Source organism: Anas acuta, chromosome 1 (assembly GCF_963932015.1).
Source record: "Anas acuta chromosome 1, bAnaAcu1.1, whole genome shotgun sequence".
NCBI lineage: Eukaryota > Metazoa > Chordata > Aves > Anseriformes > Anatidae > Anas > Anas acuta.
Genome location: NC_088979.1, coordinates 173932685 through 173946602, shown reverse-complemented (window position 1 = coordinate 173946602; position 13918 = coordinate 173932685). Strand labels below are relative to the sequence as shown.

At 45.9% G+C, this 13918-nt stretch overlaps 2 protein-coding genes across 4 annotated transcripts in view; both read right to left on the bottom strand.

Moving 5' to 3' along the window:
* Window positions 1–2191, bottom strand: part of YAF2 (YY1 associated factor 2) — a 28466-nt gene extending 26275 nt beyond the window's left edge. Inside the window, exons 1-2 of the mRNA XM_068669404.1 lie at window positions 1963–2191; window positions 1613–1738 (exon numbers count right to left, since the gene is read on the bottom strand). Coding sequence (XP_068525505.1) covers window positions 1613–1738; window positions 1963–1988 — 152 coding nt within the window. The 5' untranslated portion in view covers window positions 1989–2191. The remainder of the gene's footprint in view (window positions 1–1612; window positions 1739–1962) is intronic.
* Window positions 2192–11018: 8827 nt separating this feature from the next.
* The window catches only part of ZCRB1 (zinc finger CCHC-type and RNA binding motif containing 1), a 34236-nt gene continuing 31336 nt past the window's right edge, over window positions 11019–13918 (bottom strand). For all 3 annotated transcript variants that reach the window (XM_068669400.1, XM_068669402.1, XM_068669403.1), the window contains one exon: window positions 11019–11334. In XM_068669400.1, coding sequence (XP_068525501.1) covers window positions 11200–11334 — 135 coding nt within the window. In that variant the 3' untranslated portion in view covers window positions 11019–11199. The remainder of the gene's footprint in view (window positions 11335–13918) is intronic.

Genomic DNA, 13918 nt, shown 5'->3' with positions numbered 1-13918 from the left:
AACCCGTATTTATCTCACGCCATGTATAAACCCTGGGCTTCACATACATGTGTAAGTGCGACCCATTTAAACTGTACGGGAAAGAAATCCATAAACCTAGTCAGCTATACATTGTTTCAGAGTTTAAGTAGATACACTGATTTTTGTTTCTCAACTAAAACTCTATGTAGCAGAATACTATGGGGGAGCAAGTGGTAAATGGGGAAAAAAAAAAAAAAAAAGCTCTTAAAACAGTCAAAAACTGTGAAATATTCAAGGGAGGAAAACAAACAAACAAACTCACTCAGTGCTAAGCAGTCCTTAGAAACCAGTATTATTTTTTACACACTTTTTTTTGTTTAGTTTCAGTGCTTTTATCCAACAGAGTTTCCAGTGCAACAAAACATCATTTTAAATTGACTTCACCTATCAAGCTGTCTAGAGGCTAAGGAAGGCTGTAACGTTCATTTGTGCTGTTTCAAAGAGCTTGCGTTCACTCTCTCAGCAATATTATTTCGCTGAATATTACCACTCTGAACACATTTATCTGTGACACGAGCACAACACCATTCTTGTCACAGGAAGCCACGCTATACGTGACAGATGCAATTTCTCTCAGCACGTTCACCTCACCGATCTCTTTATTTAAAAATAGCAATATTAAAACCTGAAGTTAGGGGAAGGACTTCCAATATTCATTCGAGTTTGCAGAAGTCCAGGAAATCAACTTCACGAACCTTTTCTGTCAAGTAATCTGACCCAGCCTTGCACTTAGGATTTCCAACACGTAACATTGCAAACACGTAACGTTTGCAGCAAGTCGCATTCAGTACTGCTTTGAATGATATCTGGAATGTAATTGCTGCTTATGATAGGATTGCAACTTTTATTGCCACTTAAACTTCCCTCGCTGACGGGGTTAGCTAATAGGTATGATAATGGTAACAAAGGATTCGTGAATAATATTCTCTCTGCTTAGCACGCTACGGCTACAAGTGCAGTCCTGTTGGTTTTATGAAAGCCTCCGTTCCCCAGGCGTGCATGTTTAGGCCGTAACAGGGAACAACACATCAGAGGGATGCAGGAGCCAGGTAATTCACCGCAAGCTTTCTGACGGGTTCCCGGAGAAAAGGTTCTCCTGGGACGTCACTGCCTCGCAGGGTGCCGCTTCCACAGGGTGCCAGGCAGCCGATGCCTCCCCGGTGGGAGGCCAGGAGGACAGCGATCGCCTGCCCCTGCGGATGCTCTGGGGCAGCACGGCTCTGCGACGGAGAGCGAGTTCAAACAATAAAATAGAGAGAGGAGAGGAGGGGAGGGAAGGAGGGGGGGGGAGGTATTGGTGAGGAGAAGTTAAACTCACGGAAAAAGGAGCCAAGGGCTGAGGGCGAGCATCTCGGCGGCCAGGCTGCGGGGAGGGCTGCGGGGGGGGCTGCTCGTCTCCGGCCGGGGCACGGCCTCTGCGGGGTCAGCCTCGCCCGGGGCTCGCCCTGCGGTGCCCGCAGAGGCAGGCAGGGAGCTGGGGGGGCTGCGGGGCCGGCTGGGGACCCTCATCCCGGCGTCCTCATCCCCCCCACCCCCACCCCGGGATCCCAGCCCCCCGCTGCCCCCGGCGGGGCCTTCCCCCGGCACTCACCGTGTGGAGGTGCCCTTCCTCACGTCGCACATCATGCACTTGAAGGCCTCGGCGCTGTTGCGGAAGGTGCAGACGCTGCAGTCCCAGTAGCCCTCGTCCGAGGAGGGTTTCGGCTGCCGCTTCGGCCTGCGGGGGGGACACGGGCGGGCAGCGGGGGGCAGGCGGCCGGGGGGGGCCCCGGGCTGGCCGCCCTCACGCCGCCGCCCCCCTGCTCCCCCCCAGCCCTCCCCGGGCGCCATCGCCGCCGGGCCCCGGCGAGGAGGAGGAGGAGGGGGAGGAGGAGGAGGAAGAGGAGGAGGAGGAGGCGGAGGAAGGCAGTGCCCCTACCCTTCTCCCTACCCCTACCCTACCTGGTCGGGCTCTTCTTGTCTCCCATGCCGGCTCCAGACGCGCTGCCCAGCCCGGCCCCGGCGCGGCCCTTTGTGTATTTGTCAACACGGAGCAGCGCGGGCGGGGGGCTCGCAGCCTCGAACGGGGACCCGGGGAGGAGGAGCCGGCGCCGCAACCCCCAGCTGTCGGGGAAACTCCTGCCGCCGCCGCCGCCGCGCTGCCCCCTCCTCCTCCCTCCCTCACCTCCCTCCCTCCCTCACGTGTCCCCCCGCCGCCAACCAGCGGCCGCCCGCAGGCCGCCGAGCCCGGCGGGCCCCGCTCCGCCGCTGCCGGCTGCGGGGCAGGCTCGGGGCGCTGCGGGGACGGGCCCGGAGGGGGAAGGAGGAGAAGGGGAAGGGGAAGGGAGGGAGGGAGGGAGGGAGGGAGGAGCGCGGAGCCGCGGCCATTGTGCCCCGAGGCCGAGCCTGAGCCCTCCGTGGGGAGGGCGGGGGTGCGGGGTGCGGGCCTGCCCGCTCAGCCCCTGGCAGGGGGCTGGGGGCTGCCGCTGGGAGCGCCTGGGGGGCCCCGAGCCGTGCCCGGGGGCTGCGGGCAGCGCCTGGGGACACCCAGCGCCTGGCGGGGGGCAGCGTGTCCCCAGCCTCCTCCTGAGGAGCCGCGGCCGGCAGAGGGGTGCGGGTGTCGGGCAGCGCCCACGGGCACCGCTCCGGCTCGGGGCTCGTCTCATCCCTGCCGACATGGCACCAGGCGGCTGGTACCTGCGTTGTCTCCCTGCACGGCAGCCCCAGTCACAGGCTAGGATGCCATTTTGCAGGATGCTGTGCAAACAGAACAAAGAGCGCACGTCCTGAGCGCGGCACAGCAGCCAGCGCTTGGGGACAGGTAGACGGCAGGGAGCGAGCAGACAATGAGGTGGTGGTGGTCAGCATCGGGCTGGGCAAAAACCGTCTTTGCTGCGTTGCCTTTGTCCAAAAAGGACGGGATTTGGAGAGCAAAATATGCCCAAGGGGAGCTTCACCCGAGTGTGTGGATGAGCGTAACTGAAGACGTTGACATTCCTGAAAATTCAGCAAGTGAACAACGGATAAACTTTCCGTTTCTGAAAGCCAACTTGTCAAAGAATTTCAGCTAGAAATATTGGGATATGATGAAGAAAAGCAAAATGTGGGTAAAGCGTTTGACATCTTATGGAAGCAAGGAAAGATCTATTACTGGGAGCATTTACATTTTTACAAAAGAACTATAATAAAAAATACTTTTGCAGGATTCACTGCTTCTGTGCCTTCCCAGTAATCCTGTACACCAGCAGTTTGAAGCCTGTGTAGTATTTCACACATGAATTTGGTCATTTATCCTAATTTCCTTCTGCATTTACATCCTGTTACTAGTATTGTCATTTTCCCCACTTTCTGATCTTTTCTTCCTTTATCTGCCTTGCCTTTCCCTTTCTTCCTCTATTGCAATTTCTTTCTTCTATTTTTATGCTACTCACAGAGGCTAGCATAAATTACAAATAAAATGTATGGGTTGCACATCTGGGGATGGTCCAAGCCTGGCACAGACAGCTGGCCTGGATTAATATGCATGTAGTTAGACCTTGTGGTGGATTTACCCAGCTGGGCAGCTGAACTCCACCGCAACTGCTGTCTCACTCCCCCTCCTCAAAGGGAAAGGGAGAGAAAATATGATGAAAGGAGCTCAAGGGTTGAGATAAGGACAGGGAGATCACTCAACAATTATTGTCATGGGCAAAATAGACTCAACATAGGGAGGTTAATATAAATTATTGCCTATCACAAACAACAGTGAGGAACAAAATGAACTGAGAACACCTTCCCCCCCATCCTCCATCTTCTACCTCCTCACCATTGCCAAGTGGTGCAGGTGAATGAGACAGGCAATGGGGGCTGCAATCAGCCCCTGACACTTCATCTCTGCCACTCCTTCACAGTCCCTCTCTGCCCCTGCTCCCCATGGGGTCCTTCCCGAACTGAGCCTGTGGGGGCTGCCCACAGGCAGCAGCTCTTCAAGAACTGCTCCCACACGGCTCCGTACCATGGGATCCATCCATCCCCCAGGAGCAAACTGCTCCAGCACGGGTCCCCCACGGGTGACAGCTCCCCCCAGACCCCTGTTCCTGCGCGGGCTCCTCTCCACGGGCTGCAGCTCCGGCCCGGGGCCTGCTCCTGCAGGGGCTCTCCATGGGCCGCAGCCTCCTCCAGGCCACATCCACCTGCTCCACCGGGGGTTCCTCCACCCATGGGGGGGCTGCAGCGTGGAGATCTGCTCCATGTGGGACCCATGGGCTGCAGGGGGACAGCCTGCTCCACCAGGGGCCTCTCCACAGGCTGCAGGGGAACTGCTGCTGTGTGCCTGGAGCACCTCCTGCCCTCCTGCTGCACTGACCTGGGGGGCTGCAGGGCTGCTTCTCTCACATTTTCTCACTCCTCTTTCTTCAATCTGCTCTCCCAGAGGCCCACCCAGTGTCACTCACTGGCTCAGCTCTGGCCAGTGTCAGGTCCCTTTTGGAGCCATCTGGAGCTGGCTCTGATCTGACCTGGGGCAACTGCTGGGCTCTGCTCACAGAGGCCACCCCTGCAACCCCCTGATACCAAAACCTCGCCACATAAGTCCAGTTCAGATGCCTACATGAACTAGACACCCAGACCCAAACCCTTGCAGGAAGAAACAAGCTCCTCCAAAAGCTGATTCATCTGATGCTAAGACAGGATTTCCATGCCTATGGGGTCCATTTTTCTCCATTGACTATAAAGAGAGCTTTGCATGAATAGTCCAGAGCGGAACATCTACCCTATAAAATTATACAAATGAGAGAACTCTCATTCTTGCTTGAATCTCTCCCCATATAGATATCTCCTGACAGGAAGCAGTAGAGAAACCTGTCTCCTTGTGTCCTTTTACACAGTGCATTCTCCCTACCATATGAAAAAATAGAAATAAAAATAAATTATTTCCCCACTTTCGGAAAGCAGTGATTTTGAAACAAGCTCTTTCTCTTGACCTTTCCTCTGTCGCAGCATACTGTTTCCATACCGATTATGAGAAACAATACAGAACTGCCACTGATGGTTACAAAACACTGGGATGTGTTGTAATCCCACAGGAGCTATTCTTGGAGAGAAGCGTTCCTAGCCAGCAGGGAGAATCACAACTGCCAGCCACAAATGTTATTCCTAACAGCCGAGTAATCTTTCCAGTTGTCATGTTCCAGCCCTTCTGCTGCATGGACATCACCCAAACCACTGTGCTTAAAGATTGTGATGTTTTCCCAGCAGCATTTGGCCTCTTTCCCACTGAACTCCCAGCTAATGCCTGTTTTGGGAGCTCCAAGGTGATTCAGGTTGGGACGTTCAAAAGTTTAAGTGGTTGGGTCATGGTGCCCTCTCTGTGCAAGGATGAGTCTTATTCTTGGAACGTACTTAAGAGGAAAGAAAGGCCATTTTTCTCATAACTTCTCTCTACAAATAGGAGCATGAGAAAACACCAGTAAAAGCTCCAAGCTGTCCCAAATCATTTCTACAACTGAAATGGTGGTGGTTTGTCATGGGACCAAGGGGGAGGGGTAGTTGCTACGTGTATTGTTCTTCTGTTCACAAGAAAGCCAGACTAAACAGCTCCAAGCAAATCCTGAATTTAGTAACAGAATTTTACCCTAGAATGGACAAAAATGTACCACAGTAGCAGCAAGTCTGGGTGAGAGTACCTCTGGGTACTAAGAACTCAGAGTACTGGTTTTCTTTCTTCTCTCAAAATACTGACCTTTGTCCACCTTTCATTTCTGAGAGAGCCGATTGGAACCAGTGACTCCATTTTCAGTAATACCTGTTCTAGTGATAACGCAGAAAACCACATGCCAGAGGTGTGTATAATACTCAAATGCTTAACCCAGAAAGTATTTCACAGGGACAGTAATGTTAGGAGGACTTTGCTACAACCTGACAAAGCTGAGAATTCCTTAACCAGACAGTACATCATTCAGTCATAGCTATATGAACCCAGAAAACTTATCTGTCTTCTGTTAAATATGTGTGCAGCACATTACTGCACCGATAGGTGGTTTGGATGACAGAAGTGATGGAGTCAGTACTAGCAGTCTTCAGAAATGTTCCAGGGAAAGAAAGAGTATGAGTGAATCTTAAGTTCCCTTAGTTTTAAGATTGGTATTTATTGTTTATAAATAGTTATTTATTGGTATTTATTGTTTATAAATAGGGTTGTACCTGAATAGTCATTTGCACTCTATTTTAATTCAGATCACCTAAAGTAAACTCATCTTTAAGACCGAAGGCATGTGCAATATATTTTACATCTTTGTACATCAGGCTCTCTTGCTCTCTAGCTGGGGTTAAGTCTCTTAAAACTGACTTACTTATAGCATTATATTAGGGAAACACAGTGTGATTATGATATTGAATATGATATTATGCTGATTGCTTTGGGGAAGTTAAAGATCTAATAATATTTTCAATATTTTATAGTATACATGTTCTGGCATGCATGACTTCTCAGTTTAAAGTTTCTCCATATAAAGAGGATGTAAAAGGGGATACCAGCTATTTCAAAGTATCTTTTCTGTGTGAAAATTCTTACTACAGAAAGGATTCCTGTTGCTCCTAAGCAAAATGTTCACACGTGGGGTTATTTAACAACAGGCCACTGCTGTGTAAACCTGTATGAAGACTTGCCATTTAGTCAATACTTAACCAGTGCAGACCACATTACACCTATGCCAGTTGCTGCTTTTCCAGTATCTTGATCAATTATATAATCACTTCATCACTCCTTGAGTTTAGAAATAAAAATAATTAAAAAAAAAAAAAAAAAAACAAAACTCTCCATAGAGATTATTATTATAGTATGGATAAGCTGGATAAGCCACTTTTTAATCACTATTTATACTGAGGAAAATTACCTAAATATAATATTGACTGGAGCAAATGCCACTTTGTTCCAGAGCAGTATCTCTGTTTTGCTGGGGTTGTACTGATATAATAACATCAACACGATTCATTCATGGGACTTCGCCTGGCAAGTTTTTTTAACCTGCTTGGTATAATGAGATCTGAATCCTGTCTGGGCTTCGATGTGCTCCTGCACTGCAAGACAAGTGTTTCAGAGCTTTTGAAACGTGGAAGGTAAGTAGCTCTTGTAACTGCAGCGTTCTCTCAGAGCCTGTAACAGAGACAGTAAGATTGGTGGCAGTGAGAACTGCCCCTCAGTGTTAACCTGGAGTGTATGTGCTCAGCCTCTGGTTAGCCTAAGCTGTCAGAAGAATATAAGTGGCTCTGAGCACTTCTCTTATTCATATGTGTAGGCAACAGAGTGAAATTCTGCTTTAGAAAGGGCCAGGGCCACATCTGAAGTACCCCACAACACCTGGGAACCTAAAACAAATCTTAAAGAATTCTGCACTTAGTTATATGTAGGAGCCTGACCTACAGACATGCTATCACTTTTAGAAAGTGTCGCAGTCATGAGGCTCGGTTCACCCCCATGTTCTTCAGTTTTCACACAACTAGAAAGGCTCTGAAAGCAGGGATACTCTGTCATGGACCTGGAGCAATGCAGTCCAGGAGTTTTTCTAGGGCCAGAATTGAACAGTATAACATGGTTGTGAGAATTTGGCTCCAAACCTATACACCAAAGAGCGCTGTACACAAAGCACTTTAAGGCTATACCTTGGCAGCATATAGTTGTCTGTGTAGGTGATCATTAGAAGATCAATAAGAATTTCACCATAGGAGTAGTTTTTTATATCTGTCCTCTATGGGCTGGAATGAAACTATCAAACCACTTAATTTTAGGTACATGGTAATTATCCAGCAATTATTTCAGTGACTGCCTACTTCTCATTTACACTGCTGGTTTGGTCCCAGCTTTTATCTCTGCAGATTTTGTAGTGAATTGAAAAGATGACAAATGTTCGGCTTCATAGTGTCTGTGAGCTCTCTACCTCATCACAGGCAAGAGTCACAGTAGAAGTTTCCCTGTTTTTTCCATTCAGACTTTCCCAGAGGTGATCCAAGGAATAAAGGATCACCTCTAGGAATAAACTAACATTTGTAACCCTCATTAAATGCTTCTGGTCCTTTTTTCTGAGTTTTCTGGCATGGTGGCACAACGAACAGTCTTTTAGGCTGAAGATGATAATTCATTTCAGATAGGTCACTAATGACTGCTAATAAATAATAATGATATTTAATTCTTCTATTGTACCTCTCGTAGGAGAGGTGGGCTAAAAACTGCCTGTGAATGCTAGATCGAAGGTTTTCCAGGCTGTGGCTTCAGACACGGGAAAGGTGTTCATGCAACCTACACTGGGATTTGAGAAGCCAGTGGAAGTTTCCCTTCTAACAAAAGGTGAATGATTGGCTTCTCCAGGGCAAATGGTTCAAATCATAGCATTGTAGAATAGCTTGGGTTGGAAGGGACCTTAAAGATCACCCAGTTCCAACCCCCATGCCATAGGCAGGGATGCCACCCACTAGATCAGGTTGTCCAGGGCCTCATCCAAGCTGGCCTTGAACACCTCCAGGGATGGGGCACCCACAACTGCTCTTGGCAACCTGTTCCAGTGCCTCACCACCCCCTGAGTGAAGAATTTCCTGCTGACATCTAATCTGAATCTCCTCTCTTTTAGTTTAAAACCATTCCCATGGTCCTTGTCAGAGTGCAGTCTTGCTCTGAACTCTCTGTAAGGGGAGCAGGGGGAGACAAGGGTCCCTAGCCCCAGTGAGAAATTTGTGAATTTGGACCTCTGGGATTAAAGGGACTGGACTGAAGCTACCACTATCAATGATTTAAACTCGGGGCTGAACCCTTCCCTGGTGGCTCCCAGCAGGATGCACTGAGGTACCACCCACTATGTCCTCTGCTAAGGGGGAGTCATTCAGGCCAAGCCAGAGTCTGCAGAGGAGGAACAGGAATGCATTGCAGAGGCTTCTTTAAACAAAAACAACCTCTATCTTCAGCTGACAGTTCTTGCTGACATCAGCATAAGATCAGGCTTGTTACAGGGGTGAATACATACCTCGATTAGCAAGCCAAGATCCCTTGGGGCTATGGGAGAGAAAAAAAATAACTCACACTCAGTCCTATCTGCTCAGCTCTGCTCCTCGATTTCATCATATGCCTGTATGCCTCTACTTTGCTCCCTCTTTCCCTCTCTGCTATTTGTCATCTCCCTATTTTTTTCCCTTTTCCTTTCCCTCTTTATACATTCCTTCACTTCACTTCCTGTTTTCTCTTCCTCCCTCTCTTTACATCCAAGGTTTATCTTTCTTGTTGGTCTTGTACTGCTTATTCCGCCTGCTCCATCCTCCAATTTCCCTTTCTGTCATCTGTATCACTCTTCTCTGGCTTGCTTTTCACCTTCACGGGTGCACTCTCTTTTAGTAGATTTTTTTTAAGTGTTAAAATCTGCCCAGAGGTTGAGTTTCCTATTTTTGTGTCGTGCAGGTGGCAGCCTTCCAGTAGAAATAGTGCCAAAGGAAGAACAGCAGCCCAGAGGAGATTTCACACTTTGCAGCAATATTTAAAGCATTCTGAGTCTGATTAGGGGATATGGCTGAAAGTCACAGAGCTTCCTGATCCTACACAGCATTTTTTAAAAGCTGTCAGAGCAAAAAGGAAATGCTGGAACTAAAGCCCCTAAGCAAGTTCCAGCTCCAGCTCAGTCCTCCAGTGCAATGTCAGTCAGCACACAAACACCTTCTGCACCAGCTGTGCTCAGAAGTGCCATAAGCCACCTTTGGATCAAAGGTGCCATTCAGTTCTCCTCCCTGTAAATCTCTTTTAGAAATTCCTGCAGATTTACTTTGAGATCAGGATTTGACTTACAGGCATTACATGTGACAAAGTAAGAGGAAAGGGTGAACGTGTAGCACCGAGGCATCAGGAGGAAGAAAAAGGGTACTGCGAACGTACTGCTTTTTTTAGATGTAATAGAATGTAGCGAGTGAACAAACCGACCTTCTGTCAGAAAGAAAAACACACAAAGACGATGACTTCTTAAGCAGAATGCCTTCTCTGTGTATACTAAAAAGCACATTTCACTGCTCATAGATGTATATACCCACAGAGAGACTGAGACATGCGTGCATGTATAAATATTCAAAAGAACTGCAAATTTATCTTAAAAGATACTCAAAATCAGGCCATTACGTTTTCATTATAACATGTAAAAGATCTCCGTGAGAACTCTCTCAAGTCCCCTTTTCCCAAATCCCACACTGTTCTAGGTAAGGAAGAGAAAGATGGGTTTAATATAGATGCACCATGCAGGAATGCTGGTAAGAGATCTCTTTTTTTTTTTTTTTTTTTTTTTTTTTTTTTTTTCTTGGCTTGAAATCACTGGCTTTGTCTCAGTTTGGCAGAAAAAAAAAAAATGTATCTTTCATAACATAATCCATGTCAGTATCCTCTGCCTCCAGCCCCAGTGTTACACTTTCCATTTTTCCTTTTTTTTTTTTTTTTTTCTCCTTTTAATTAAATGAGCATAAAATATAGCATCTGAACAACAAAAAGAAACACAACCAGCACAGGGATTAGATGCGATTAATAGAACACATCACCATGTGGGTTCAGAGTCAAGGTCAGGCGAGGAAACATCTCCCCTGAGGAAAAGACAATTCGTTGTCGCTATCCTAAAGGATGTCACTGCAAGGCCAGCATCTCTAAATATCCACGCACTGCATCTTACCACCCCTTCCTTCGCCTCTCTCTATCCATCGTTTTTGCTGGACTTGTGCTACTGCCCAGAGCAGGGCTGGACCATGTAGAGACCCAGTATTGGGTAGAAGCTCTTTACGGTGGTTCTTTTTCAAAATAAATAAATATATAAACGAGCGAGGGAAGGAGTAATGAAGTTCTTTAATTAACATGAAGCGTACCCTCAGGCTTCGCCTGCAGGTTGAGAGCTCTGTCTGCAGTGAACCCATTGCACTGACAGGTGGTCTGGGGCCGGGAGGAGAAGAAATCTCCCCGAGGAACCTGTCAGTCAGCACGGATCCATGTTGATTCCTCCTGTTAGGTGAGTGCACAAGGAGAAGACTCCAAATTGTTCGGGATTCAAGAATAATTGTTTAATAAAAGACCATCTAATCCTGAAGCACTGCTGTTTTTAAGATGGGTTAAACCTTAAAAAAAATAGAAAAATTAAAAAAAAAAAATATTGCAGTTATCAAGATGATCTTCACAGATTATCATTGCTGGAAGCTGAACACTGAGGTCAGGCTTCTTTACGAAGCAGCTGCACTGCACGGTCTCCCTCGTGTTGTTGAGCCTGCAAATGACTGGGGAGGCTGTACGGCTGGCACTGCAGAGGCACACCACTGATGCAAAAGCTCTCGAGCTAAACTGCTTCCCTCTGGCTGCTAAAAAGGAAAAAGAAATGGAGTTACACAAAAGGGAGTTTGGAAAAAAAAAAAAAAAAAAAAAAAGATAAATTTTGCTACTTCATTCTGAATTGGAGCTACCATCATCTGTAGCCATTACATGCATCCGAGTAACCCTCAGAATGCTCTGTTATGGCATTACAAAGAAATCTTCAAAGAAACACTGGGATCAAGGCAGTGTAAGCACAAGCTTTAAGTCAGCTTTGCGTGACAGCTTCTGATTTATGCCTTGAAACGTACCCACAGATCTCTGCCTCAGTTTGTTAGTCACCACTAGCAAAATACATAAGGACATGTAGTGCCTTAACATACCTCTCCTAGAAGAGTAAAATCCTTATACTTATTCTATTAAATTACATGGTGTGGAGAAGAATTCCATTTTCCCGAGGACTGGATTTATGACAAGGCTATCTAGAAGCTTCTGGTTTTAATTAATTGCAAATTCTGTAGCGTTCTAGTCAACTTTAATGTCCAAATTTGTCCTCAGTAAGTCTATTTAACTACTACCATTTTCATATAAACATTGATAAATACTGCTAAGAATGAAGTGTTAAATATCTTTTTTATGATACTGGTAGAACATACAGTAAAGGCTTCTTACAATTCCCCTTATCCTTGGGGAAGTACTTAAGCAGATAAAGCAATTAATAATGTGAGTTCCTGGCTTACATAGTAACAACAGAATATTTGTTAACTGCACATGTAAGAAGATTTCCAATAAATTCAGTAGTTCTATCTGTAGTTCAATTCTTTGAAAGAAAAAAAAATCCTGTAATTGGATTTATTTGTTGAAAAAAAAAAAAAAAAGCTATTTCACAGTTAAGAAGGAAGAAATGTAGCAGAAACTCTTTAGCCATGTGTGTCATTAATGTGCAGTGAAATGAGCTAGATGCTCTGCTTGTGTTAGGTAGCAGAGCTTTATGCAAACTGTTTGAACTGTACAATTAATTCCAGATGAGAATCTGTCCCTGTGTAACTAGAAGAAGATAACAAAATATATAGTAGACATAACAAAAAAGTACCTCACAAGACAGTGGCAGGAAATGATTGATCGACTTTGGGTTCTGTTAGTAACCTCGGGAGGTCAAATACAAGAGAGGTTGTAGTGCTTAGAAGTCTAAAAAGTGTACACGTTCGAAGAGCTGTGTTCTGTCTTCTTAAGAATTTGCCTGGGATGCTAGCCAGAATAGCTTTGCAATAGCACCTGACAGATAAAATTAAAGCATGAATCATAATCTCCCTGGTCTGCCAAACTGAGGTTTATTCAAGTTGTAGCTTTTAGATCACAGATTCTAATTTGATGGCATGTCCAAAAGCCAACTATCCCTTGACTTCAAACAGTGTTTGTGGGAAGGTCGTGTTTGAGCTAGGCTGTGGGCTTGGGGTTATGTGATGAGAATCAAAATCGTAATAGTTTCTATTGTTTAAAAATAAATGAAATACCAGCTGGACATTTGCCAGGATAAGGTATCATTCTGACAGAGCAGAACGCTCAAGGATATAGAGCTCTTTGGATTAGTCTTAAAGAATAAAGGGCAACGCAACATCCTTACAAAGCAGGGAAAATGTGGAATGCTACAAAAGCAAGCATTTGAAACAGCATCGATAATAAATTATTTAAATGGAATTTGGAATATGGAATTCTTGATGTTTGAAAACTTTTTCTTAGATATGAGGAAAAAGGCAGACAGACTAGTCCTGGAAGAAAGCTAGAAGGGTATTATTTTCATTAATGCTGGCATTATTGATAGGCTAATCTTCCAAAGCAAATCTACTTAATCTGTAATCTTTGAAGCTATAGAACTGGTCGGGTACCACAGTGTCATCCTTCCAGTTTTCATTTTACACACTGTAGCAATCAAAGGAAGATATGGCTTCAAAGAGCAATATGACATAGTTTAAAGTTCAGTGCATCGTGCTGGTAAAGGACCAACTACTGGGAGTTTTTAGTTGGCTTGACTGGGACAAGGGATCGACACACAGAAGTCTTCAATCATCAGATTACCTTGATATGCATGACTAATTGGTAGTCTGAATACAAGGTCCTGTAAACTAAACACTTTGTAATGGAAAGCAAACTGCCCGCTTTCATCAACACTAATGGAAAAGACTAACACCTTCTAAGAGTTTCTGTCTCTGTGCCTATATGTGCAGCAGATTTGTATCTCCTAAGAAGTGTTGTAATCCATAGATCAAAGTGTAAGATAGTATAGAAATAAAACAGACTATCCCATTTATAATTCAAAGCAACCTGACATTTGAGTTATCAACCTGCAATAGTAAAATAGCTAGCAGACTTCAGCGTGAGAATACGTATTTACTCTCAGTCCCTTGGGTATTGTCCATTCAATATCTGACATTCAGTTCACTGGTTGCAGATACAATAAAATCAGTGAAGATGGGAATCCAGACTTTGGTGCTGGTAGCCATTACTGCGTGCACTTCATATCTGCTCTGGGGGTACTTTCAGTGAAATCGGTGATCAGGAACATAAACTCCAATTTAGCATTGATTTTTGTCAGAGAGTTTATTTAAAAGGCTTTTACATACAAACATTTCACAA